Here is a 25043-nt window from a genome sequence, read left to right as displayed (position 1 = left end):
AATGGCTCTACTCATGAGCCTGGTTCACACATCCAAGTTTTATCACTTACACATGTGAACAGACCACCACTGATACAATATCAAGACAAAGTACTAATATCATCTCATCACAACTGCTCTGAGTGACAGCAGCTTCACAGGTTCAGCAACTAGTTGCCAAGTAGCACGACAATCATGTGCAGAGCCCAAGGGCTATGAGAATAAGCCTTTCGTTTTCCCCCTCCTGTTAAATGTGAATGTCAATTGTCTACCACACACCATGACTGTGATGCGGAAATAACCAGATTACATTTTGCTTCTTTAAAAGCCAAGACCCAAAGCAACCCCTTATCTTGCAGGAATTCAGCCTTGGTAAGGGAAGAGCAGAAAGGCTTTTTTTTTTCTTCCCCCAAGAGCTGGTTAAAAGCAGATGTTCTTTCAGAGGGGAGAAGAGACACAGCAGACTCTCTTGTGTAGAACTTCTGCATTCAGCCCAAGCTGGAGTGCTTGGCAACCTGGAGGAAGTGAATTGCCTCTGCCTTCCCGAACTGAGTCACCACCATCAGTCTCGGGGGCCGTCTTCGGAGCGCAGTGAGGGGAAACGATCCGGAAGTCTCTCTTGCTGGTAATCTCTAAAATAGCAGAGGAAATTCTTCACTTGCTGAAGTTGAGGAATGAAAACTTTTTTTCCTTCTTCATTCCCGACAAGGCGCCAATTTGAGTATTGTTAAAAATGCAGTATTATTATTATTATTATTATTATTATTATTATTATTATTATTATTATTATTATTTAATCGGGTCTGCTTCCTGACTTCTGATTAGCTAAACTAGTGAACTCCCCAGCTTATAGTCAATGTGCATAAAACTCCCAGATACCAATCCAGCAAATCGTTATGTGGAAGATCCAACAAAAGCACAGAGCTCTTGCACCCTCAATAACTGCCCTGCTCACTGCAGTGCAGGAAGGCTGCATGGGTGGTTCAGGGTGGCCACAACCAAAGCAGACTGTTAAGATCTCCAAAAGGACCTCTCTAGACAGGCAGTGCCAATAGGCATAAGGTGATGCACACTGGGACAAAAAAATTCCATATACATTGATGAAGCCTGAACTGTCAGTGACAAACCGGGAAAGAGATCATAGGGTCGTGATGGAGAGCTCAATGAAAACATCTTCTCAGTATGTGGAAGTGGTGAAAAAGGCCAGTTCCATGCTAGGGGTCATTAGGAAAAGGATTGCAAATAGGTCTGCTAACATTATACCACCTCTGTATAAATCTACAGTGTGGTCATATTTTAGAATACTGTGTCCAGTTCTGGTCACTGCACCTCAAGAAGGCTATTGTAGAACTTAGAAAAAAGTGCCCAAGAGGGCAACCAGAATGATCAGAGGACTAGAACTCTTATTAGGAAAGGCTAAAGTATTTGGAGCTTTGAGTCTGGAAAAAGAGGTAAGTAAAAATCTTTTTTATTTACCTCCCCAGAGGGCACCTGGGCTCTAATGGGTCTTCTCAGACCTATACCAGTTATGTTTAAGACCAGAGAGTCAGGCTAGAAAAAGGGGGATAGGGTTTTGGTACGCATTGCTGCTGCTGGGATCGCCCCCAGCTCAACCCACTCCCCACCCCGAACCACATATGATCCTCCACTGTTCCATCCCCCTATTGACTTACCAGTGGCACTGCGGGATGGAGGAGGTTTAGAGGGCTGCTGTCACCCGCACAAAGCCTCTAGCCGTTAGTCCTGGTTACCATGGCCTGCAGAACAATGTTCCAAAAACAATGGTGGTTTTGTGCCACCATTCTTGGACTGACAGTGAGGGAAAGTGAGATCTGTCAAAATAAGCCTGGCATAGGATCCAATGGTGCAGCTAGTGAGGAGCAGTCCACCCTAGGTACCAGCCTTGGGGGGTGATACCACAAGTAACCAAAATCGTTGAAATCGTGGTGGTTAGGAATAACCCCATCATGCTGTACCATTGGATGTGGAATTTCTAGTTGAATGACATAAAAAAAAAACCAGAATGTAATACCTCCATTCTACCAAAAGTTAAGGCCAAAAAACCAGAAAACGAAAAATGCATGGAGCCCTATGGAAAGTGAAACTAAGCCATATTGTGTGGGTAGGTGAACTTGCCTTAGTTCATTGGAAAGTGCACGCTGAGTGGAATCCAATGACACCAGAAGGGTCCTGATCTGATGAACACAGCCCCTAAAAAACACCCAAGAAGGAAGTCCCCGCCTCCAAACTGACGAATGTATTGAGCCCTATGGAAAGCGTAACTAAGCGTTTACCTGCGAGTAATCAAACATGCTTTGGCTCTGGTCAGGCCACACAAAGGAGAATGTGAGGTCACCAGACTGGTCCTGAACTGATGGAACTGAAGCTCAACAAAAGCTCCACAAGGCAGCCCCCTCCCCCATAAAAAGAATAAAACAGAGGCTTGAGAGGGTAAGGTGAATATTTTTTCTATTTTAGACTTGTAAAGCCAGGTGGGTCCGGATAATGATATGCTTGAAATATAAGAACTTAAATTGAACTGGGTACCAGGTAGGGCTGAAAATCTCACTGATTTTTTGTGGGTGAGGGGGTATTATTGCAGGCAGGTTACAGAGAAAATTCACTTGGTGGAACATGACTGGCTTCCCCTTGTTTAATTATTTGTTTGTCTTTAATTATTTATAATTATTTATGTTAATTTGCTTGACATCACCTGAAAAATTAATTAATTAATTAATTAATTATGTTGCATGGGGTGACAAAAATTTATGGGCCCCGGAAGTCAAATGACCTAGATAGGATCAAACTGTCAAGTCTGTGGAATCTGTTGTCACAAGATGTGGTGATGGCAACTAACTTGATAGTTTTAAAAGAAGATGGGACAAATTCATACAGAACCAGAAGTCCACTAGTGGCAATTCGATATGCTGGCTGTGATTTCCCTCCAGGTTTAGCAGCAGGATGTTCAAAGGAACCAAAAATATCAACACCTTCCCCCAAAGCAGCCAAAAGTCCCTCCTTATATCACCGTAGAGCAGTGTTTCTCAAACTGTGGGTTGGGACCCATTAGGTGGGTCATGAGCCAATTTCAGATGGGTCCCCATTTATTTCAATATTTTATTTTTAATATATTAGACTTGATGCTACCATGATATGTAACCCGCCACGGTCCGTTAACCTCACGGGGTGCGTGGGGTTTAGGGTGAAAACCGACAAGCGGATCGACCTTTCAGAGCGCGATACCATAGTCTTTCGAGACTGAAGGTTGCCAACTATAGATATGTAACTGCATTTGGGGAAATGTTATAGACCTGTACTTTTAACAGGCTACTCTGTATACGCTTTTAACAATGATAGTCAATGGGACTTACTCCTGGGTAAGTGTGGGTAGGATTGCAGACTAGGATTGTGAAAATTTTCCTGCTTGACGATTTCACTTCCAGTCATGACATCACTTCATGTGGGTCCTGACAGATTTTCATTCTAAAAAGTGGGTCCCGGTGCTAAATGTGTGAGAACCGCTGGCCTAGAGCAATATCTATCCTTTAGAGGCAGAAAACAGGAGCTCTGTGATAGGTAACGGTACTCAGAGCAAACACGCATGTGTGAAAGTGGCTCTTCATGCACCCCAAAGCAACAAACCCTGGTTTCTCAACTGGAAGCTGTAACCTGTTGCTGCTCTGATGATGTGATACAGGGATGCTTCCAGATTCTGTCCATCTGAATTTCTTACTAGACTTTGAGGCTCCAAATCACCTGAATGTCACACTGAGTTTGTTATCCTGCTCTGGGAGCAGCTGCAAGTAGCCTGGCAGCACAAGAGGCCTGACGTCAGGGCATGAGCTCAGCTAGGTGAGCTGGGCCTCTGAGAATCCAGAGATTTCTGCAGGTACTAAAAGTCAGTACTACAGACAGCTCCAGAGAGCGCCACAGAACAGACAGGGCCAGGCACAGCACTCAAGGCAGGCTGGGATGTTGTTCCAGCAGTGATGTGAGGTTGCCCGAGAATTTATATAGTTGAGGAGATTTCTCCTGTGTTGACTCTCACGGCACAAGGGAAACTGACACTCCTTTGCAGGTTCCTCCAAGGAGTCCTCTGAATTCAAAAAAAGAGGTAGGGCTCTGTGCAATTCTTGCACAGGGGTTTCCCAACTGTGTCTTCACATCAGACTAATCCCTTATTGGGGCAACTCTGTTCCTGGGACTACAACACTCATTGTGTTTCACTGTTTGCCATTCACAACACACACAGGAAGAGCAGATAAGCTGCTGGGTTCTGTTTCAGTGTTCCTGACAATACCCATGCTATGCTTCCCAGATTCAGTTGTTGTCTGGCACTGTAACGGTTTTAGACGGGTTTGTTGGAGAGGATCAATTGGGCGGAAGCCATTATTCTGCCAGAACAGTGTGTAAATACCAGGGTAAGTGGTCTTATGGAGACCTTCTCAGTGTTTGGCTTACTGTAGCTGCTTCAGCAGCAGCCATCACCCTTGACAGCTCCCCACGCCACTCCGGAATTCTGTGAACAAATCATTCAGCCAGTTCACGTTCTTGAAACTGCTGCATAGTTGCTTCATGGGATGTCTCTCCAATGTACAGAAGGACCTCCCCCAAATAAGCATCACTGTTGGGAAAAAAAACTCAGCCATGCATTAAAGCACATTGTTTACACAGAGAATTGCACGAGGCAACGATCCATCTGGGCTTTAATGCTGAAATGTTCCACATTAAACCCAAAGCCAGGCAGACAGGAATACATGGCAGAGCGAAGTCACAGGACAAACACAACATTTTTTTTTTTCGGAAAGGGGGAGGTCCACTCATTTCTGTTTTTGAAACACCTCTTTGTCACATCCCCCCCTCTACATGTTTAGATATACAATCCCCCCCCCCCCAAAAAAAAAACCCTATAACGTGTGTCAGAGCTCTTAGAACGAGCTCACCTCCAGATCTGGTTCTCCCCTTTTCAGAGCAAGTGTTCAGCTGAGGGAAAGGGCTACAGCAAGTATCACCCAATAAGAGCATAACTTATTAAAATTGAGATGGGGTGCATTGATCTTCTAGGCTCTTTTCCCATCACAGCACAATAAGAGATCTCAACCTAATGTGGCTATTTCTGTGTGCTTCATAGATGCAACTATCAAAGACACATTTGCAAAACACTCGAATCTGCTCCAGACCAACCATATCCCTGCTGGCTTCACTGAACGTAGGCGTGTGTTATATCAATTGCACAGGTTTACCCTTTTAAATTTTCACCTTGCGCCTCAACACCTGCCCACATTCCAGCCTCCAAAAGGTCGCACAGTAGAAGCTGAAGAAGAAATCAGATCAAGCATCTGCTGCACATCCTGGGGCTGTTTTCACAGGAGACACTTAAATTAGGTCCTGCATATCCCATGCCTGCGCAATAGCACCACTGCAAACGTCAGTGTTTTCATATTCTTAGAAATGTCTCATGCCCCTTTTTCTACTGTGGGAAAGGACAATTCCTACAGACACATCCACAGATAAAAGGCAGGTCTGATGCTTAAAGGGGGGGAAACGTGACATCCACGAACAGGGCATCTTTAAGATCACTTCTGTCCACAAGAAACATGCATCTACTAAACCTATTCTTATTAAATGCCACTTGACTGACGGGTATGCCATGATGAGTATGTGCAATCTCCTGATTTTAGTAGTGGGCTACCTCAGAATGCCAGATGCAGGGGAGGGCACCAGGATGCAGTTCTCCTGTTGCCTTGTGCGTGCTCCCTGAGGCATTTGGTAGGCCATTGTGAGATGCAAGAAGTCGGACTAAATGGCCCTATGGCCTGATCCAGTGGGGCTGTTCTTATGTCTGACTGCTGTTTGTTGAAAAGCGGTATATAAATACTGTTGTTGTTGTTGTTGTTGTTGCTACTCAAATGTTTCCCATTTTACATTTGCCTTATTCACTAGCTTTTCAAGAACATATCTGCATCAAGTGACAATTCCTCTTCTGCATTCGCAACACCAGCTGTGTCATCATTTAGTGCCAGAGCACATGTGGGCACTCAGCTTTCTACAGGTTTTCATAGGTAAAATCATGGCAGACCAGGCAGCTGCAGCACGCATGTGAAGTGGAGCCAAGTGAAGAGGACTACCCTACAGTTTCCCACAACACCAAAGAGAAGGCAGACACAACTCTGATGGCACACTACACTGTTGCACCCTTAAAGTAATCACTGGAGGGATGATAGCTCAGTGGTCAAAAGAACGTAACAGGCGCCCAGCATGATCAGGCTAAAGGCCCATTAGTCCAGCTTCCTCTCTGTCTCACAGTGGCCCATCAGATGCCCCAGGGAGCACAGAAGACCTGCATCCTAGTGCCACTCCACTGCATCTAGAATGTCAGAGGTAGCCTACTTCTAGAACCAGGAAGTTACGTATACCCTTCAGGGCTTGCAACCTGTGTTGGACTTTCCCTCCAGAAATCTGTCCAATCCCCTTTTAAATCTAGGCCAGACACCATCACCACATCCTGTGGCAAGAAGTTCCACAGACTAACTACACTCTGGGTAAAGAAATATTTTGTCTCTTCTAACTCATCCAATGCTCAATTTTAATGGATATCCCCTGGTTTTGGTATTGTGTGAGAGGTAAAAGAATGTCCATCTCAATCATGCCCCCCCCCAAGCACCTCTTTTCTAGACTGAAGAGCCCTAACCATTGTAGCCTATTCTCATAAGGGAGGTGCCCCAGTCCATGAATCATTTTGGTCACTCTTCTGCACCTTTTCCACTTCCACAATATCCTTTTTGAGATGTGTTGACCAGAGCTGTGTGCAATACTCCATATGTGGCCTTGCCATCAGTTTGTGCAACTGCGTTATATTACTGACTGTTTTATTCTCCATACCTTTTTTAATTATACCAAACACCTGCTGTGTATCCAGAAGGTTTCAGGCTCAATCCCTGGCAGCCTCTCCAGGTAGGGCAGAAAGAAAAATTCCTGCCTGAAACCCTGGAGAGCTGCTGCAAGTCAATGCTGGTTTGAGGAGATGCCAACACTTTGCAAGATCTATGGCTCAGAAGGACCACTCAGGCCCTGACACTGGGGAAGGCTCAAGGGTTGTCCAATGGCAGAGCTCCTTGCTTTGCATGCGGGTCTCACTGGAAGTGGGTCACAATTGTTTTTCCAGTGTTTAGAGGTGCAGGGAACCCTGCAGAGGGTTCCCCCCCAGACGCAGGCAGGGACTATGACGAGTTACAAAAAGCCCCTATGTCCCCCACAGTGAAGCAATCCTGGGGATCACATTGCTGCCTTCCCCCTTTCCTCGCCCTTTAAGGGGTCAACGGCAGTGGTTCTCAGGCTGGTGGGTTGTGACACACCAGTTTGAGAACTACTGAAATAGAAGATTGATGGACAGACAGGCTGGTGGACAGATACCCAAAGGCAAGTCTGCAATTTGCTCTCTGACATGAAAGAGCAATGCCCATGATCACATTCCCAGGAGAGCTGAAGAAAAATGGTCTCTTTCCCTGTCCCCAGCCCAGGTAGTCTTTCTTGTCAGATGAATTCTTTTTCTTACTTTCTCCTGGGGTTGGTTGCTGAGGAACACACTATTACTTGACTCTTTCCTTTGACCCAATTACTATGTGCAGTGGAGACAGACCAAGGATAGCCTCCCCACACGGCTCACCTGGGAACGGCAGGCTCATTATGGAGTGATGAACTGCACTCCACTCTCCACTGCCCTGGCTGATCAGGATCTGCCTCTGTGGAGGCCTCTAGGAGCAACTGAAATTCCTGGCACCACCACCTCTCTCTTTCTTGGTCACAAGTGTGTGCATGCTTAAATGCTTGACCTGGAGCAGGCTACAAAACGGGCCAGAAGCTTCTACTTGTCCTTACTGTGAATCTGTGTTAGCCTTTGACTGGAGTCAGGCGGCAGTTTGAAACAAAGACACCATCCTTAACAATACACACTGGGCTGCCATACCAATCCCCTGCTCACCCCTGGGTAGGGCTGGCCCATCCATGAGGCCAACTCAGACAGTCGTCTAAGGCAGCAGTTCCGTGGGGGGTGCCCAACCCCCTCATCTCTGCTGCTGTTATTTCTATTCCCATTTCCTGAATTAGAGAAGCAAAAAGGAGACAGAGCAGAAAAGGGCCTGCATTGTCTGCAGGAATCTGCAAAAGAAACACAGTTCTAGACTTCATAGCCTTCATGAGAGAGGGGTATACTTAGTAACTCCCCTTTTCACTGAAATCCAGAGTGGCCCCAAGCATCTGAGAGTTCCACACAGGTCCTGCTCACTAGTTCCCTGTCATCCATTTGGTGAATGAGTGAGGGAGAAGCAGGATCACCACCACCCTTGGGCCATGAGTGAGTGTGAAAGGGGATGTTAGTGCACACCGCTGAACAGGCATAGGGCTCATCCGTGCAGTCAGGAAAACTGAGCAAACACCAAACCCCCATGGGCACCTCAGGATTGTGCCCTTCCTGTTTTTTTCTAAAAAAGCTGAGTTATCTAGAAGCTAGAACCTGAATCTGTGTCCAGTGTCTCATGCACATTTCCTGGCTCCAGCAGAACTGCAGCATTATCACCAGGCTGTGCTTACAATCAAAGGCTGCAATCCTATCCAACTTTCCAGCACTGACATAAGGGCAGTGCAACTCTGAGGTAAGGGAACAAACATTGCCTTATGTTGAGGAGGCCTCCGTGAGCCAGTGCTGGAAGGTTGGTTAGCATTGCACCCAAAGATTTATAAAATTCTAGTGCAACCCCACTGAACATGTTCATGCTGGGGCAGAGGAGAGATACAATTTTTCTTTAAAAGAGGGAGAAAGAGAAGAAAAACAAAACTAGCTCTTTCTGTTTATCTAAATGGCTTAGAGTGAGCTGTTGATTTCTGACATTAAAATTTATTATTACTTTTTTTTTTTTTTTTTTTTGCTAGAATGGTATACCTTCATTAAGCACAAACACCGTGGGTAAATATAGATGCAGCAACCTTTATCTTTTTCAAAACATGTTTAATATAGCTGATGAGAGATGTTCTGGCAATTGCTGTTCTGAAAAACATGATTTCATTCCATTATCAAGTATGTTAGGGTTTTTAATTTCCCTTTCCACCCCTATATAGTTTCTAATGCCCAAATTAATCTCTCGTAGTTCAGAAACAGGACACTGCACAGATGGACACTGCACTGTGGAAGTGGCAATGTGGAAACATTAAATATAGCATCTTCTGTGCTGATGTCCACTAGCTTAGATGACTTTAAAGAGATTATGCATCTGACTTCTAAATGCGAAGCACCCTGAGCTTTCTCAGCAGCAAGGAAGCACTGGAGGATTAAGGCAGCACTGACAGAGGAGAGGTGTGTCAACAGCTATTAGACCTGATAGCTAAATGCAACCTTCATGAGACAGAGGTAGCATGCCTCTGACTAGCACATGTCAGGTACATACAGCAGGGAGAGGTGGCGGCCTTCACGGTCTGTCCCTCGCCCAAGTCATGAGCTTCCTGGAAGCGTCTGGCAGCCACTGTGGGAAGCTGAATGCTGGACTACCTGGACCTTGGCTTGAGCTAGCAGGACCCTTCTGGCATTCTAAAATGTATCAGAAAAGAAGAGAAGACCGAAACAGGCAAAAGTAGAGGAAGAGAGTCCCTGTCCCTTCTTAAAGTTAAAGGCCATGATGGACACAAAAAGTACTCACCAGTAGTCATTGGTTCAAACACTTATGAACATTTTTTTTAACTTGCAACAGTATCAGAAGGCAATTAAAACTGTTGATAGATTCTGTTGTCCAACATGGCCTGTGGTGACCTACTGAGAAGCACACCCGATGGGCACTAGTCTTAGCTTTTTTTCCTGCCAAGTGTGATGAATCCTTGGCAAATGTCTGTCCATTCAAGGGAGCTGCTTTGCAGAGAACTCAATGGAGCAAGGGCCATGTGGGGTGGGAAGCCCAGAGGCACAGCTCACAGCTGCTCACTTAAGAAGTCATCTCTAAAGACGGTTCAGCCACCAACTACATCCATTCAACCTTTCAGACACCTGTCCTTCGTAATGTGCAAGAACCACTGGCTCATTCCAAAACTCAGTTTGGCTCTTCAAGTGTTACTATCAAAGACCCAAAAAACTTCAAGGGACACTCCTAGGAGGTAACCCCGGCTCTCACTGTCTCCAAGGGAGCATTGCTTCCTGCCAGGAATCCCACCTTCTGTCATTAGCAAACTAACATGCAGTGATGGGTGGGCTTCCCATGGTTCCAAATGGCACTGGATCAGCTCTGATACATGCCATTTCCCACAAGGCAGAGAAATCAAGTGGTTTACGTTTGAACCAATTTGAATACGACCCACCCAGTCCAAACGCTGCCCTTTGCAGGCAGGGAGGCTTGCAAGACTCCATAGCCCTCTTCCCCCACTGTAAATCACAATCCAGCCTGAGCAAAAGCAATGCTAATGGCAGCCCCCCCCCCCCAAAGACACTGGGGACAGGATGGTCTTTTGCACTGAGTTGCTGTCAGACACCCACCAGGCCTTCTCAGAGCTACTGCTCCTTCCCTCTCTCCCTCCTGCAATTTGGTGAAAATATTAATATCTCCACTTAATTCAGCAGGGAGTCAAAGAAGTAGTCAAGTATTTCCAATGTTCATCTGTGAGGTGCACATTCAGTGGCTTCTTTCCAAGCCTAAGAAAGGTAAACATTGCTGGCAGTTCTACTCACTCATGAGGATGGTCAAGGCTGGTCCTGTTTCAAGTTTTTAAACACCTTGTCAGGCTTTGTTGGGTCAAAGAAGTTATCTGCTCCCCACATCTTGAGTGCTGCATTCTACCCTTCCATCAATGGAGCTACAGCCATTAATAAGAACAGAGTGTGTGCACAGGACCAAATACAAAGTTGAAGCACATGTTTTCCACCTTTGGTTGGGTATGGATCTAAAATATGGCACCTGTACCAGATGTACCAGGCGTTATTCAGGTTTACCCTGAGGCCCAGATGGATTCTGGCATTATGTCATTACAACCACCTTCGGATCACAGCTGGTTTCATTTGCTGGTGTACTGGTAGGGGAATGGATGTCATTAGGCAGAAATCAATGGAGCCCATCACATCTTCAAGACTGCAAAACATTAATGAGGAAGCTCCGCTCTTTATTCAGCCCCCCACTGCAATATATTCCAGTAAATGGTGAGTGAAGCCACCAGAGAGGGAACAGGGGGCTTGTGGTATTAAGCTGTGTGGGCTACATTGTGCAATCGTGGAGGCAAGACCATGAGTAAGCTCCCTGTGCCAAACATATCTATCTCCTACTATAAGGCTCATAGAGTAGAGAAGCAAAGATTAGAAGTTCCATGTTCCTTTCCTTATGCAGGAAATTATGCAGGGGATGGACAGAGTGGATAGGGAGATGCTCTTTACACTCTCACATAATACCAGAACCAGGGGACATCCACTAAAATTGAGTGTTGGGTGGGTTAGGACAGACAAAAGAAAATATTTCTTTACTCAGCTTGTGGTTGGTCTGTGGAACTCCTTGCCACAGCATTTGGTGATGGCATCTGGCCTAGATGCCTTTAAAAGGGGATTGGACAAGTTTCTGGAGGAAAAATTCATTATGGGTATGCCATGATGGGTATGTGCAACCTCCTGATTTTAGAAATGGACTATGTCAGAATGCCAGATGCAAGGGAGGGCACCAGGATGAGGTCTCTTGTTATCTGGTGTGTTCCCTGGGGCATTTGGTGGGCCGCTGTGAGATACAGGAAGCTGGACTAGATGGGCCTATGGCCTAATCCATCAGGGCTCTTCTTAATACATGCATATGAGCAGAAAAGTGGTTCAGGTGCAGAGATCCAGCCCAGCTGTATAGTTTGAGGGGGAAAAGATGAGGGAGGTGAGGAGGAAAAGGGGAAATAAAAACAAAGGGGAAGAATGTTTTCAGCAAAAGCATGGTAAACCTGATCAGGAGGGCTTTAAAATGAATGAGGAGGGGGTTGGAGCTGTCACTAGAAGCTTATTTCACAGGTAAGCACTCCAGATGGGGACCCTCAGGACACCTCTGTAACTAGGCAATATTTGAAGAGGTCTAGCCTAACTAAAGAAGGAGAAGGGACATTGAGTCATAACCTCCAGCACTTAAGTTGCATATATACAAATGCATGAAGTATGGGAAATAAACAAGATGAGCTGGAAATTCTAGCAAGTGAAGGTAAATTTGACTTGATAGGAATAGCCGAAACCTGGTGGAATGACTCCCATGACTGGAATGCACAAATGGAAGGCTATCAATTGTTCAAGAAGAACAGATGTGGTAAAAGTAGCCTCAACCCAAGAAAGGAAGCAGGGCAAGAGAGCCAGAGCTGCTTTCCTGGAGAGAGGGGAGTGAGTTGTGAGGTGGCCCACAAAAGTTAGCTGTTCGGTTTGTGCTGGCCCAGAGGCTTTGGCTGAGCTTGAGACAGGAAGAGAAGGTTGGAAAGGAAAAACATTCATGGTCTGGGTCTGGTTGAAAATAGCTGGTAAATAGGTGAAGAAGATCACTGCTCAAATAGGTGAAGAAGATCACTGTCCTGCTCAATCAGATGCAATCTGGAGACCCAGGACTGGTGCAGCAGTTCTCTAAAGGTTTGCCAGCTCTCACTTCTGAAACTGGCTTTCAAACTTCTGGAACAGGGCGAAACAGGCGATTACAGTGTACGAGAGGGTCGAATGGCCAATTTTTGATGGACCCATCCCCCCACCCCGTGCAGCACATCGCAGGATTCTTATAAGGACGTTGCGCAAGGTGGAGCTGGTATGATTCAGAGAGGCGCCTGCATTGCTTTTAGGAACTGCTCTCTTTTTAAGTGACATTTAACTGCTCTTGTTTTCTATTTAGCCTTTGTTTTCTAGGTTTATGTTACATTTCTCTTGTTTTACAGTTTCATTTTTACAACCCAGCTTGAACGTTTATAGCCAAATGTGGGGTGTACAGAGCTGTGCCAAATTCCCCCGCCCTGTGCATCTTGCCAATCCATTTGCAGGGGGCAAAAGAGCATGGGGGGGGATTACAGAGGAGAGATTTGGGCTGTGGGGACAGTTATTCCTCCTGGTATCATTTTAATTTCCCAGGAGCTCCCCTGAGAAAGTCACCCTGTCATCTTGGACAGTTGTTCTGAGTGGGCTTCTGGGGAAAAGAAGGAAGTTCCGGTGGCCAGGAAGGAAGCTGCTCCACCAACTACTACTGTCAATACTGATGACAAGCTTGAGCATAGAAACTCAAGTTAATGTGTGCCTTACAGCCCAATCCTATTGGGTTTTAGCACAGGTGGAGCCAGTGTTCTGCAAGAACTAACTGCCTTACAACAGTTGTAAAAGTCTGACAGACTGACAGCATGCAGAGTTGGGTCCAGGTGGGTGGGTTTGGCAGCATCCACCAAATCCTAACTCTGGCCCCAATCCTGTGGTCCAGGTCCATGCAGACCTGCACCAGTGATTTTGTTAGCCCCTCTGAGCCACAGACAGTTTCCCACAGATAAGGAAACGAATGTTCCCTTACCCAGAGGAGGCCTCCACGCCTATCCCTTCCCTGCAGGATGCAGTGGTAGCCATTTTGGCATTACTGCACTTGTGGGAGAGGGATAGGATTGGGCTGCATTGTGGCAACTGATCCCAAGTATGCATCTTTGCTTTATAAACTCCTGACACAAAGGGCAACCACAGGGATTCTAGTACAGCACTAGAGACCATGCAGTACTGAAGCCAGTTCACTCCTGATGCACTTAGTACAAAGAGATGGATCTTCCTTGCTCACTTTTTCTCCACTTTCCTATAAAAACCCCAAGAAGGTAAACAGGACGTTTCAGAACCAGACTGCAGACAGCACTGCAAAGCCCATTCAGGCATACCAGTCGTGAAGGGCAGAGTGGAATTCCGGTCACTACCTCCAGTTTGGAAGTAGACTCAGCCTGTGTGGTCAAGCCAGCAAGAGCCCAGGAGCAAGAGGCAGGTGACAAATACAGCACTTTGTTCACCCAACAACTGGGATACAAGTTACACAAAAAACATACTACCTGTAGAGGATGACACTGTATATCTGTGGGGAGGGGGAATCGTTCTGGATACGTGTGTGTGTGTGTGTGTGTGTGTGTGTGTGTGTGTGTGTGTGTGTGTGTGTGTGTGTGTTTAAGAAGCCAGATTTCTCATATCAGGAGTACTTACAGACTTGAGTTAAATAGCTTTCTGTTTTAAAGTGCATTATATTTTGATTGGAGGAGGAAAATTTCAGTGCATCTTATAGAATAACACCACAGCTTAGAAGAGGCACATGATATCATCCATGCTAAGGCCAAACCTCACCCTCCTTCCACCAGGTCCTTTTCAACTCCCTCCATAGCTTTTAGCAAAATGACCATGCAAGAAAGGGATTGGGGCTAATCCTGGCTATCTTTCTATACTTTCCATTTCATTGCTCAACATCCTAGCTTCACCCCAGTATTTTTCTCCTGGAATTAACTCCCACAGGAGCTTGGCTAAAGCAGAGACCTTGTACAACATGAGAGAAGAGTAGCCTCCTCACCGTAATGTAAAAAAGCCAAGTTGAACCTCTGTCTGTCTGAAACAGAATCAAAGAAGCTTCACTTCAAGAACCAAGTGGAAGTGGGCACCTCTTGCCCCAACCTGAAATGGGTGCCCTGGGCTGCTAAACCAGAACCTCCGCCACTGTTCTTTGGACCACTTAGCCAACTCTTCAACCTTCCCCAACTGCCCTCATAAGCTCATCTCTGCCCCAGTCAAGATTGTTTGTTTCATCTAGGAATGCAGGACTCAGAGATGAAATAACTGGAAGCTGCCCAGATCCACACAGTGACTCCAGTCCTTGGACCTTGCACTTGGCCACCCCTGGCACATAGAGCAGACCTCTCCATTTAGCACATGGGAAAGAAAACGCGCCCTCCAGATTCATATGCCCTGTGCACAGTGCCCAGCCACTTTCCCCCTAATGTCACCTTCACAAGAATCAAGTGCCTGCTTGAACTAAGACCCAGGCATACACACGCTGGATCTATCCTTGGCTTTGGGGCTGAAATGGCCAAAGGCCTTGACCTTGTGCTGGAGTTCCCCCATAGGCCACCAGACCTCAGCAGACCAGGACAGGTAACTTCCTACAAGCTCTCTTGGAACTGGTCCTCTTGATCAATTCAGCAAGAACTCCAAATAACAAGGAAAATGATCTCCTCCTTGGACCCTCCTTTCCTGAATGCTACAGAGATGAATCAGGGGGTTGAGTGAGCAGGGAACAACCTCCAGTACACTGCTTGCAGATCTGCACCCAAAATCATCTTCTGAAATCCCAAGAGATGCAAAACTCTGCACATATGCTGAGCCACAGAGACATTCCCCTCCCCAATTCCCCTGCAGACACTGCATTCCCCTTGCTTTCACTTTACAGAGCAGCCCCAGTCAATTTCCTTTTGTATTATGGTAATTTTCTCCCTTTCCTGCTATTGCAAATAACACCCTCAATAAACCATGTGTTCATAACAGTTACATTCAGCCTCAAACGCCCTTTTTCCTCAGCGCTATGTTGGGAAGCAGGTGTGCCCCCAAAGAATTACACAAATGTGTAAAGATCTGCACAGGTTAATCATCTATTCCGGGTTCTGAGTTTGAGTTACTGTGGTGAAGAGTTCAGATTTTTCTTTTTTTCTTGAAACAGGACAACTACCCATCAGGACAACCATTATTCCAACAACGATGCATGAGTAGCAGGCTATTCCTTACCATCACCTTCTGGCTGCCGGTAGGGATTATATTTCGGTTTGGGGGCTACAACTGGAGCAAACTTCTTTGGTGTCTGTTGAGTGGATATGGAGATACTGGGGGTCCCAAAAGAGTGCGTAGTCTCCATCCTCGCAGTCACATGACCAACAGGCTCACTGGAGTTCTTTGGCGGCAGCCATGATGGATGTGACATCGCTCCAGCTTAAGGAAAGAGACAAGCAAAAACATAGTGTCATCAAGGCACATTGCTTGGGTGCAGAAGAAGTGGGAGGGGGGAATGCAAGGGGAGAAGTAAGCCTCAAGCTAGGGTCCAAGATGATTTATTTTTATACATACACATACATGCACATATAATCAACTTATCCCCACCCTTGACATTTGGGACAATTAACAAACATTTGTGGTACCTCCACAGTAGGGGATTTGTGTCACTATTTATTTCATCATTCTTTAGGAGACATTTCTTTTGAATCTGATAAGAGGAATAACTCATGCTGCAGATCACACTAAAATTGAATTCACTGCCTAACCAAGATAAATTTGTGGTCCAATCTATGGAGGATACTCAAAAGCTGATGAAAACATTTGCTGATATTAATTGAGTGAATTGTGGAGATCTTACATGGCTTATATAAAATTAAATTGATGTTAATTCTGTAGAGACCAGAGGTCCTACATGTAGCATTTTTTAAAAAAACACAGTTAATTTGTTTTACAAATTTCCACTTTCCTTCCACAGGGAACTCAAAGCAGCTAGCAGCACAGTGCTACAAACAGTGGCGTAGCTAGGCTAGGGGGTACAGAGCACTAAATTTTGCTGGGAGCCTCACTGCAACATGCAGGGGGCCCTTTGCCCTCCCCTTTGGGGCCATTCAAGGGAAGCAAAATGAAGGCGTATGCCTTCTGGGAGTGTCCCAGGGAGGCTTCTGGGAGTACACTTCCATTTTGCTCTCTCTGCCTGGAATGGCTTTGAAGGGGGGGGGGAGCGCCCCTTGCACACTGTGGTTAGGCTCACTGCAAAACTTAGTGCTCTGTACCCCCTCTAGCTACGCCCCTGTTTGAAGTACTGTGCTGCTAGCTGCTTTGAGTTCCCTACACCACTGGCTACAAAGAACATGGGCAAAACTGAGCAAGGCTTTTTCACAGGCACTGGCAGGCAGCATATAGTGATGGAACCGCCAGGATCTCTCCAGGCGTTCCAGAGTAACGGTGTCACAACCAAAAGGGCCCTGTTCCTCATGTCCTCTGCTTGCTATTGACTCTCTGCTAAAAGCTCTCCTTGCAGTTGATTTTAAGAATATGGCTGTTGTTAACGGCCACAATGAATACCTCACATTATGAAGGAATATTAAAAGCCCAGTGCACTTTGATGGAGAAAAGTCGGCCTCCGTGCAACAGACAGACAGATTAATAATAGTAGCACTCAAAATCTTTTCAATGATCAGCAAAGCACTACAACTACCCTGCTACTTCAAAAATAAGAATAACTGGGGTGGGCAATAAGAAACGCCTTCACGCACTGGGCAAGAACCACCCTGGATCTGGGGAAAGGTCAGAAAAGAATCCCTGCCTCAAACCTGGAAGCCCACTGCCGGTCTGTGCTGACAGTACCGAGCTCAAAGGAGCAGTGGTCTGACTCTGCGTGGGAGAGCAACAACCCCATGGCTATTAATTTCATAACTTTTATTCATTTCAAAAATAACTTGAAAGATTCATAAATCACATTCTACAAGCATTCCCTGGATAAGTATCTTACCAGAAAAACAAAACAAACAATCAAAATTATAATCTAACAGTTGGATCCACGCCAACAAGGCACATGCTGCATTCCAGGAGGAGGTTTCAGGTTTTGGAGGCTTCCTTGAGATAAGGTAACGTTGGTTCCCATGCCCTGGGGCAAGCCTGCCTAGATGGGTCTACTCAGATCTGCACCAGCTTGCAATGCAAGTCCTAGTGGAGCCAGGTAGGTGGACCAGGACCAGGAAAGCAGGACAGGATATTAGAGAAGCTGCTGCGGCCAATACTGCCCCCTTCGGAGTCTCAACACACCCTTCCCTGCTCTAGTCTCCAGCCTGTTCCTGCCTCTCCTTTAATGAGGGAGGGAGCAATCAGCCTTTACCACCCCAGCACAGTATCTTTTCTAGCGGATGTTGCTGCGGCCTCTTCTGCATCTCTCTTAGATTGTGAGCCCTTCGGGGGCAGGGAACCATTTACTTATATAATACTTAAATAGTCTTCATAATTCTCTTCCTCAGCCCCAACTACCGTTATAAGAAGGTGGTTCGAGGTGGGTTCTCATGTGGGGTCATGTAGATTGCTTTCTCATTTTGAGTCTGCTGCCCCAATCCTACCCTCCTCCTCCACTGGTGTAACTACTATTGCAGAGGCAAAGACTGCTTTATGGGTGTTGCTGATGAGCACAGCTGGTCCACAGCAGGGAGGCCACAGTGGTCTCCCATGCACTGGTGTCCCACGGGCACCTGCTGGTGCAGGTAATCTTGTGCAGAGAGTTGGAAGGAGGTGGGTAGGGGACTGAAAGGGGCAGGGATGGCAGAACGAAGGAGGGGTGGATAGAATGGGGCAGTGACAGGGCAGAGAGAAGGGCAGATCGAGGCCAGGAGGGGCAGGATTGGCAATGGTGTATGCCAAATCCCAAGCCCCTTCCCTGATCCACCTTCCCATGTCAATGTGGACTTGTGCCAGCAATTGAGTTTTGCCTGCTGTATCCTTCTTTCTAGAAACAAGAAACAAAACTGATTCACAAGTGTGATCATCTCTAGATCTCTGGATCATCTGGATCATCAGGTGATGACCTGCATGCAGGGTGATCAGATGTCATAGCCACAAGAGGGCAAGGCACTCCAAAATGTAGGACACCCAAGAAAAATGTAGAACGTGACAAAATAAAAGCTAAAAACACTCGTTCATTGATTTCATATGGTTAATTTAAACACTATGTTACTCATTATTAAATTGAAAACTACAGGTCCAGCCTATTTATACATGAATTTTTTATACACGGATTTGACTCAACACGAATGGCCACTGCAAATGAGAAGGAATATGCTGATCCCTGGAGAAGGGGAAAATGCACCCCTTAAAAATCAGTTTAAACAACTGAACAGTCCTTTAACAACAGCCTCCTTAATGAGAGAGGGGGGGCAGCTGGTTGACAATCCTTCTCTCTCCAGCGGACCCCTCCCTTCCCCCTGAGCATGTGAAAGAAGATGATTCACTTTGCATTGGTGAAGGGAGGGGCTGAGTGAAGCCGCTTGGAGGACAACTGATTGATGGATTTTCTTCTTAAAGTCTCTTATCTTACATCGTAAAGGTCAGCAAGGCTGTTTTTAAATCACTGGAGCAAAGAAACTTTGTTTTTAAAATTGATTTGCTACAGTGCGGTTTTTGCCATCCACATCAGTGCTTGGAATGGAACCTACAGGAATAATGAGGTTCAACCTGTATATTACATATGATATATTAATTGCAAGAAGTCTATGAGCTGCTGGAGGGCTCCACTCACAGGGAAAAGGAGGACATTTAAGTTTTTTTCTAGGACACGAGGCTAAAAAGAGGACGTGTCCTGGAAAAAGAGGGTGCCTGGTCAGCCTGCCTACATGGGTGAATGAGCGTCACAGATCAAGCATCACAGAGAGGGTTTTTATATCACCCACGTCAACTCAAATGCAGCAGAGTCGGCCACACATTTAGCTTTGAATCACCAAATGCTGAGTAAGCAAGTGCTGAGAAGGCAAGTGTTGTCCATGGATGTGTGAACCGCCCCTGCACCAGATATAACTCCAGTGCAGCTGAAGATGTGGCTTGCAACTGGCAAGCAGGCCTGACCCAGCAGCTTCCAGAGCAGTCAAGGAGTATCACCAGATCCACCCTGGCCTACTGCTATAAGCAGCTGGTGTGCCTGGTTCCCCAGTAATTTGCTCCTTCAGCAAGAGCTGGGTGGGCCCAGCCTCACTTCACTAGTTCAAGATCCACTGGCTGCTCGCTGGATTTCTCACAAGATACAATCAAACCTGACTGCGCATGCCTGTAAGGAAATCTCTGGCTGCCTCAGCATGGATTCAGCCCTGAGCAGAACCTGGCAACCACTCATCTGACTGCACTAGGATAGCAGCAAGAACTGACAATTAGAAATGTGCACACTTCTTCTCCCCACTTACACCCAGGAGTAAGCAGTTCATCGCCACCCATTTCCACTCCAATCAAGCATTCCCTAGCATGCTGGAGCAGGGATTCCTAGACTGGGCCTCCCTTTGTCTCTCTCTGCTCCAGTGCCACAGCGCAGGAACTGTGGGGATTCAGTTTCTAGAAGTGAAGGAGGATACAGAAATGAAACTTATGTTTTAGGAAGCAACCAGACCAGACTGGAAAGCAAAACCCTGGGTGGGGAACACGTTCCTTTGATGGGAAAACTCGCTGCGGTTGCAAGGGTCTTGCTGCTTAGGGAAGTGCTCTGTTGGAGCCTGTTGCTGAACTCTGTTTTCTTAATGCAGAAAGAGCAGACTGAGACTTGGGTGTGAAACCCAATTTGGGGAAGGTGGCGGACTGAGGCGTTTGCTGTTTCATGTAGCAAGTCCATAACTGGAAGCCTTGAGTGGTCTCAATATTTCATCAGAGAGGGCGAGGCAAAAAGAAACCCAAACATCTTCCCAGAGGTGCCCTGCTCTGCTGATCCACCACCATTCATACTGGCTGTGCCCGATGGAGGTGGTGGGGTGCCCACTGCCCGGAAGCATGGGATGCTCCTGGAATGGCCCAACACATTTCTTGCTGATGGTTTAGTGGGATGAGGGAATGGCCCAAGTTTTGGAGCTTTTACTTTAAAACAGTGATTGTCAACATTTTTCTTCTGATGGCACTGACTTCTGGGGTCTTCTCTATGCTCTTCACCTCTCGGGATCTCTCTTCCAGCTTCTGGGAGACTCTTCTGGGTTCTGCAGCTCTGTTTCCAGGGCAACTGTTCCTCTGCTGGCTCTGCCAACAGAGGAAGATGGACAGACAATTTGTTACTACAGACAGTAGCCTAGAAACAGAGCTGCAGAACACGGAAGAGTTTTTCAGCAATACTGAACAACGCGGCAAACTCCAAATTCCCGAGACATACCTGTGGACCTTTTGCAGCACACCAATGTGCTGTGGCACACTGGTTGAAAATAGGTGCTTTGAAAAGAGGGCATCTGAGGATACTGACACAGTTACACAGAATGGTTACAAAATGGTACTTGGTGTGGAGCGGTGGCATAGCTGGAGGGGGTGGAGCACCCAGTCTGGCAGGGAGCATCAGCGTGGCAGGCAAGAGGCCCCTCCCTTCAGAGCCATTGTCAGCAGGAGGAGCAAAATGCAGCTGTACAGTTCCATTTTGCTCCCCACGCTGGGAATGGCTCCAAAGGGAGGGGTCGCTTGCCCAATCCCTGCCAGACTGGGTGCTCCGCCCCCCCCAGCTACACCACCAGTGTGGAGAGACAGATGGGTTTCCCAGACCCAACTGGTTGGCTACTGTTGGAAACAAGATGCTGGACTGGGATGGCCCTTCAGTATTTGGTTGGGGATGCAAAAGTCAGCATTTTAAAAGGTTAGATAAACACAATGGGTGCAGATTTGCCAAGAACAATACATTTGGAGGCCATATCCCTTGAAATATCAGGACAATGCCATCCCCATTATGCTTTGCTTGGGATTATTTACACTTAACATATGTGTAGCATGTTCTGAGTGCACAAAATGCTATATACGCATTATCCTGATGCTGTTTTGGAGAAACCTGTGCAGGCAGGAAGGTTTGCCCAAGGCCACCAAGTAGGTTTGTGGCAGAGGCAATATCTGAAATGGGGAAGTTCTGATTTACAGCTCAGTCTCTTGACCTGCTCTCTTCAGGAGGCCTCTGGCTAGTCATTCTCAGAGACAGGACTCCAAGCTGGGTGGATGTTTGGTACTGGATTTCCTGAGTTGTGGAGATCCACTCAATTCACTACTCCCACATGCAGTGCTCAAATTATAGGAGGAAAGACAAGGGGCCGTTCATTAATTTCAAAAGCTCCACATGTGTCCTGCTGGTTCTTCCTGGCCTGGCTTGCCTACTTCCAGGTTGGGCCTGAGTCTTTCCTGGAGAGTAGCCAGAACTCTCAACTTGGTCATGTAATGCCCTAATCTTGTGCCTGTCTCTCTGTGTTCCCCCCCAGCCCCTAGCACCACCCCCCGACAGACAGATACCCCAGTTCTCCCCAGTGTGCCACTGACTCTGCATCTCATTGGCTCTCCTCTGGATCAATCCTGGAGCTTCAGCATATTCTGCTCCCAGTCACGGCTACATGCAACATTTAGCTCACTGTGGGCTCGGCTGCTTGTGGCCCAACCCTGCTGATATCCACAGAACTGGTGTGGAAAAAAACAATTTGTAACTGCATTTGCAAAGACACGAGCAGATGGCAAAAACAAATGGAAAAAAACAAAAAAAAAAAACCCACACCAATCCAGTCCATATTGCCATTTGGAGATGCAAATCCTTTCTGGCACAGCAGGGCTGCTTCTTCCCTTTTTATCCATATTAGGAGAGGCAATTTTGCTGTTTGGTTCATTTTCTCCCCAAACAATTTACGGTGGTTTTGTAGCAAGCGAGAGTCCCTGCTGTGGGGCCTTGAAAAGACTGTTTGTCTTCCTGAGCCAGGATGATTTCAGCAGTGAGGTTTGCAAACTGCCCTGTGTCTCTTCTTCGGGTCTGAGCCTCTGCTTTGAAAGATACTCTGTGCACTGCCGCCTTTTGCGTTCCTCTCAGCTGACAGTTCCATCCAGCAGTGCCTGCTTGGAAGGATGAGCAGTTCTGAATGGCTCTTCTCAAGGAGCACCACTGCACAGCCCAGCAGGATCACAGCTCCAGGCCAAGGGGGATTCTGGTAGTGGGACCCTGGCACCCCCTCCTCTCAGCAGAAACTTCTTTGCGGTTTTCCCCAGCAAACTCTAAATGCAGGGGCCACAATTCAACACAGAGCATTAAACCAAAGCCCATTAAAACAGACTGTGAAGAGAGGGTGCTTTCAATTTCCCTTTGCTCACATTTACCTGGGGGGAAAAAGTTACCTTTCAGCCCCCAAAAAAGCAGGACAGCACAAATACCAGTGGCTCAAGGTTACCACTGGCCACCCAAATGAGATTAATCAGGCCACATTTTTTCACCATCAAGAGTGAGACTATTAACACAAAAATTAGAGAGAGCAAGGAAGAGGCATAACGAAGGAGCATGTGCAGGAAAATATAAGTGCACATTTACCAAAAATGAGCCATAATACAACACCAAATTAGATGGATTCCTATTCAGCACAGGCTTGAGCCCCACCATAGTCAAGGGTATTTTCACTTAGCCTCGCTCGCAGTACAAATGCTAAACTTTCTCCACTCCCACCTCTTCTTTTTACAGGCAGTGACCCAGCAGCAGAAGTTGCTTCTTAACTTGATAGTAGCATCCCTTACACAAGGTAAGCTGTGACAACTCAGGCCACAGACCTGGCAAGTCCAACATCTAGCTCCCCACAGTGGTCAGGTCAGCACTCCTTAGAAGCAGGGAATAGGGATCAAGGAAGCAGCCCTCCCCTGTTACTGTCCATCAGCAGTCCCCCCCATAAGTGGTACTCCGAGGCCTCTGAGCATGGAAGTCACATTGAACTGTTATGACTTAACAGTCACCTACGCTCCTCCTCCTCCTCCAATGGGTCTAATCCCCTTTATAGGCATATCAGCCGGTGGCCACTGACATTAACATGCCTGAGTGACATAAACAATCATGATGGTGACCTATTTATCTATTTTAAATGTGTATTCTGTCTTTCTATCATGTGATCTCACACACAGAGAGACTGCTGTTGGCCCCCAATGAGACAGACCTACCAGAGGTCACACCATGAAGCTGCTTCACCAAATAAATTGATTCCTGTTGATTAATATGTATGTGTAACACATGTATCTTGTTCTTATTTGTGTAAGTTGCTTTGAGATATGAGAACTTATTCAACTGAAAAGTCACTAATAAATGTATAAATTATACAATAAATGAATAAACAAACAAGGAGAAACTTGAGATACTTGTCAAAAGAGTTTCTGCATCTCATTTAGGAGCCTTGATGCTTATGAAACTGTTTTAGTTTTATTGTATTATTCTGACAAAGATTGTGGTTTGGAATTTGACCAGTGAAAACACAATGGTTAACTGACTGGGTGGAATAATGTCAACAATACTAGAATAATTTTAAGAAGAATTTTATGCTACTGCAACAGCAAAAGCCACAAAACAGAGATCTTCTTCCTCATGCTCACTTACAACCTCCACACTCTTAAATCGGTGACACTACCAAAGAGGAAATCAGATGCCTTAAGGAATGAGTTTTGGCATGCAAGAAGAGTTAGCTCACTCTGGGAAGAGGTCACAACCATACCAACCAAGCCCAGCCTCCTCTTGATACAACTAGCTGTAGTTTAATTTTCTGTGGCTAAGACAGAGTTGAACCACACAAAACCAAATAGAAAAAGAATCAGAACCCTGTATAGCCACTGCTGAAACTATACCACTTCAGTATGGAAGAATTATGTGACCGCAGACTTTCCTGCATCAATTTACATTTATGAGTCTACAGACTGAGGTGGTGCAGACTAGATGTGGAGGACTGCTTGTCTCACCAGAATATACCCCAGTCATGCTCCAAGTGAGGTGCTGCATCCATTGTTCAGAGCAAAACAGAGGGAGGGTGCAATCTTTTGCCCCACTGATGGCTCACCTTCTTGAAAGTTTCTTCATGTGCTTCTACATGAAACAAAGGTACAGCAATGGGCACACACAGGGCACGGGCAGGCTGCTGTACACACAGGCATCCCCTGAATCTGTGGTGCCCTCAGAACAGGACTTCTGTGGAAACGGGGGCCAACCTGAACTTGACATTTGTGTGGCACTTTCTAAGTATGCAAGACACATATTAGCTTGATGTAATCCTTACAACAACCCTACAAGGAGAGTATTATCTCCATGTTATAGCTGGTGCAGTGAAAATGTGAGAAAATTCCTGCTGGATCAGGCTAAAGAGAGCCCATCTAATTCAGCATCTTGCTTCCTACAGTAGCCTACCAGCTGCTTCCAGGAGGCCCACAAGCAGGTGATGAAGGCATGCCTCTCTCCCACCACTGCTCCCCTGTAACTGGTCTACGGGGCATATTGCCACGGAGCTTGGGCCTGCAGGTAGTGCTGGTAGTCAGGGAGTCAGCCATGGAAGTGTCCAATTCACTTTTCAAGTCACCTGAGCTAGTGGCAACCACCACATTTCAT

General features: G+C 46.4%; 1 protein-coding gene across 5 annotated transcripts in view; it reads right to left on the bottom strand.

Moving 5' to 3' along the window:
• The window catches only part of LPP (LIM domain containing preferred translocation partner in lipoma), a 313546-nt gene that overhangs the window by 176622 nt on the left and 111881 nt on the right, over positions 1 to 25043 (bottom strand). For all 5 annotated transcript variants that reach the window (XM_066619985.1, XM_066619987.1, XM_066619989.1 and 2 more), the window contains one exon: positions 15722 to 15922. In XM_066619985.1, the coding sequence (XP_066476082.1) occupies positions 15722 to 15914 (193 nt within the window). In that variant the 5' untranslated portion in view covers positions 15915 to 15922. The remainder of the gene's footprint in view (positions 1 to 15721; positions 15923 to 25043) is intronic.

The sequence above is a fragment of the Tiliqua scincoides genome, chromosome 3, assembly GCF_035046505.1.
Source record: "Tiliqua scincoides isolate rTilSci1 chromosome 3, rTilSci1.hap2, whole genome shotgun sequence".
Lineage (NCBI taxonomy): Eukaryota > Metazoa > Chordata > Lepidosauria > Squamata > Scincidae > Tiliqua > Tiliqua scincoides.
Note: the sequence above shows the minus strand (reverse complement) of the source record. Positions and strands in the feature narration are given on the sequence as shown.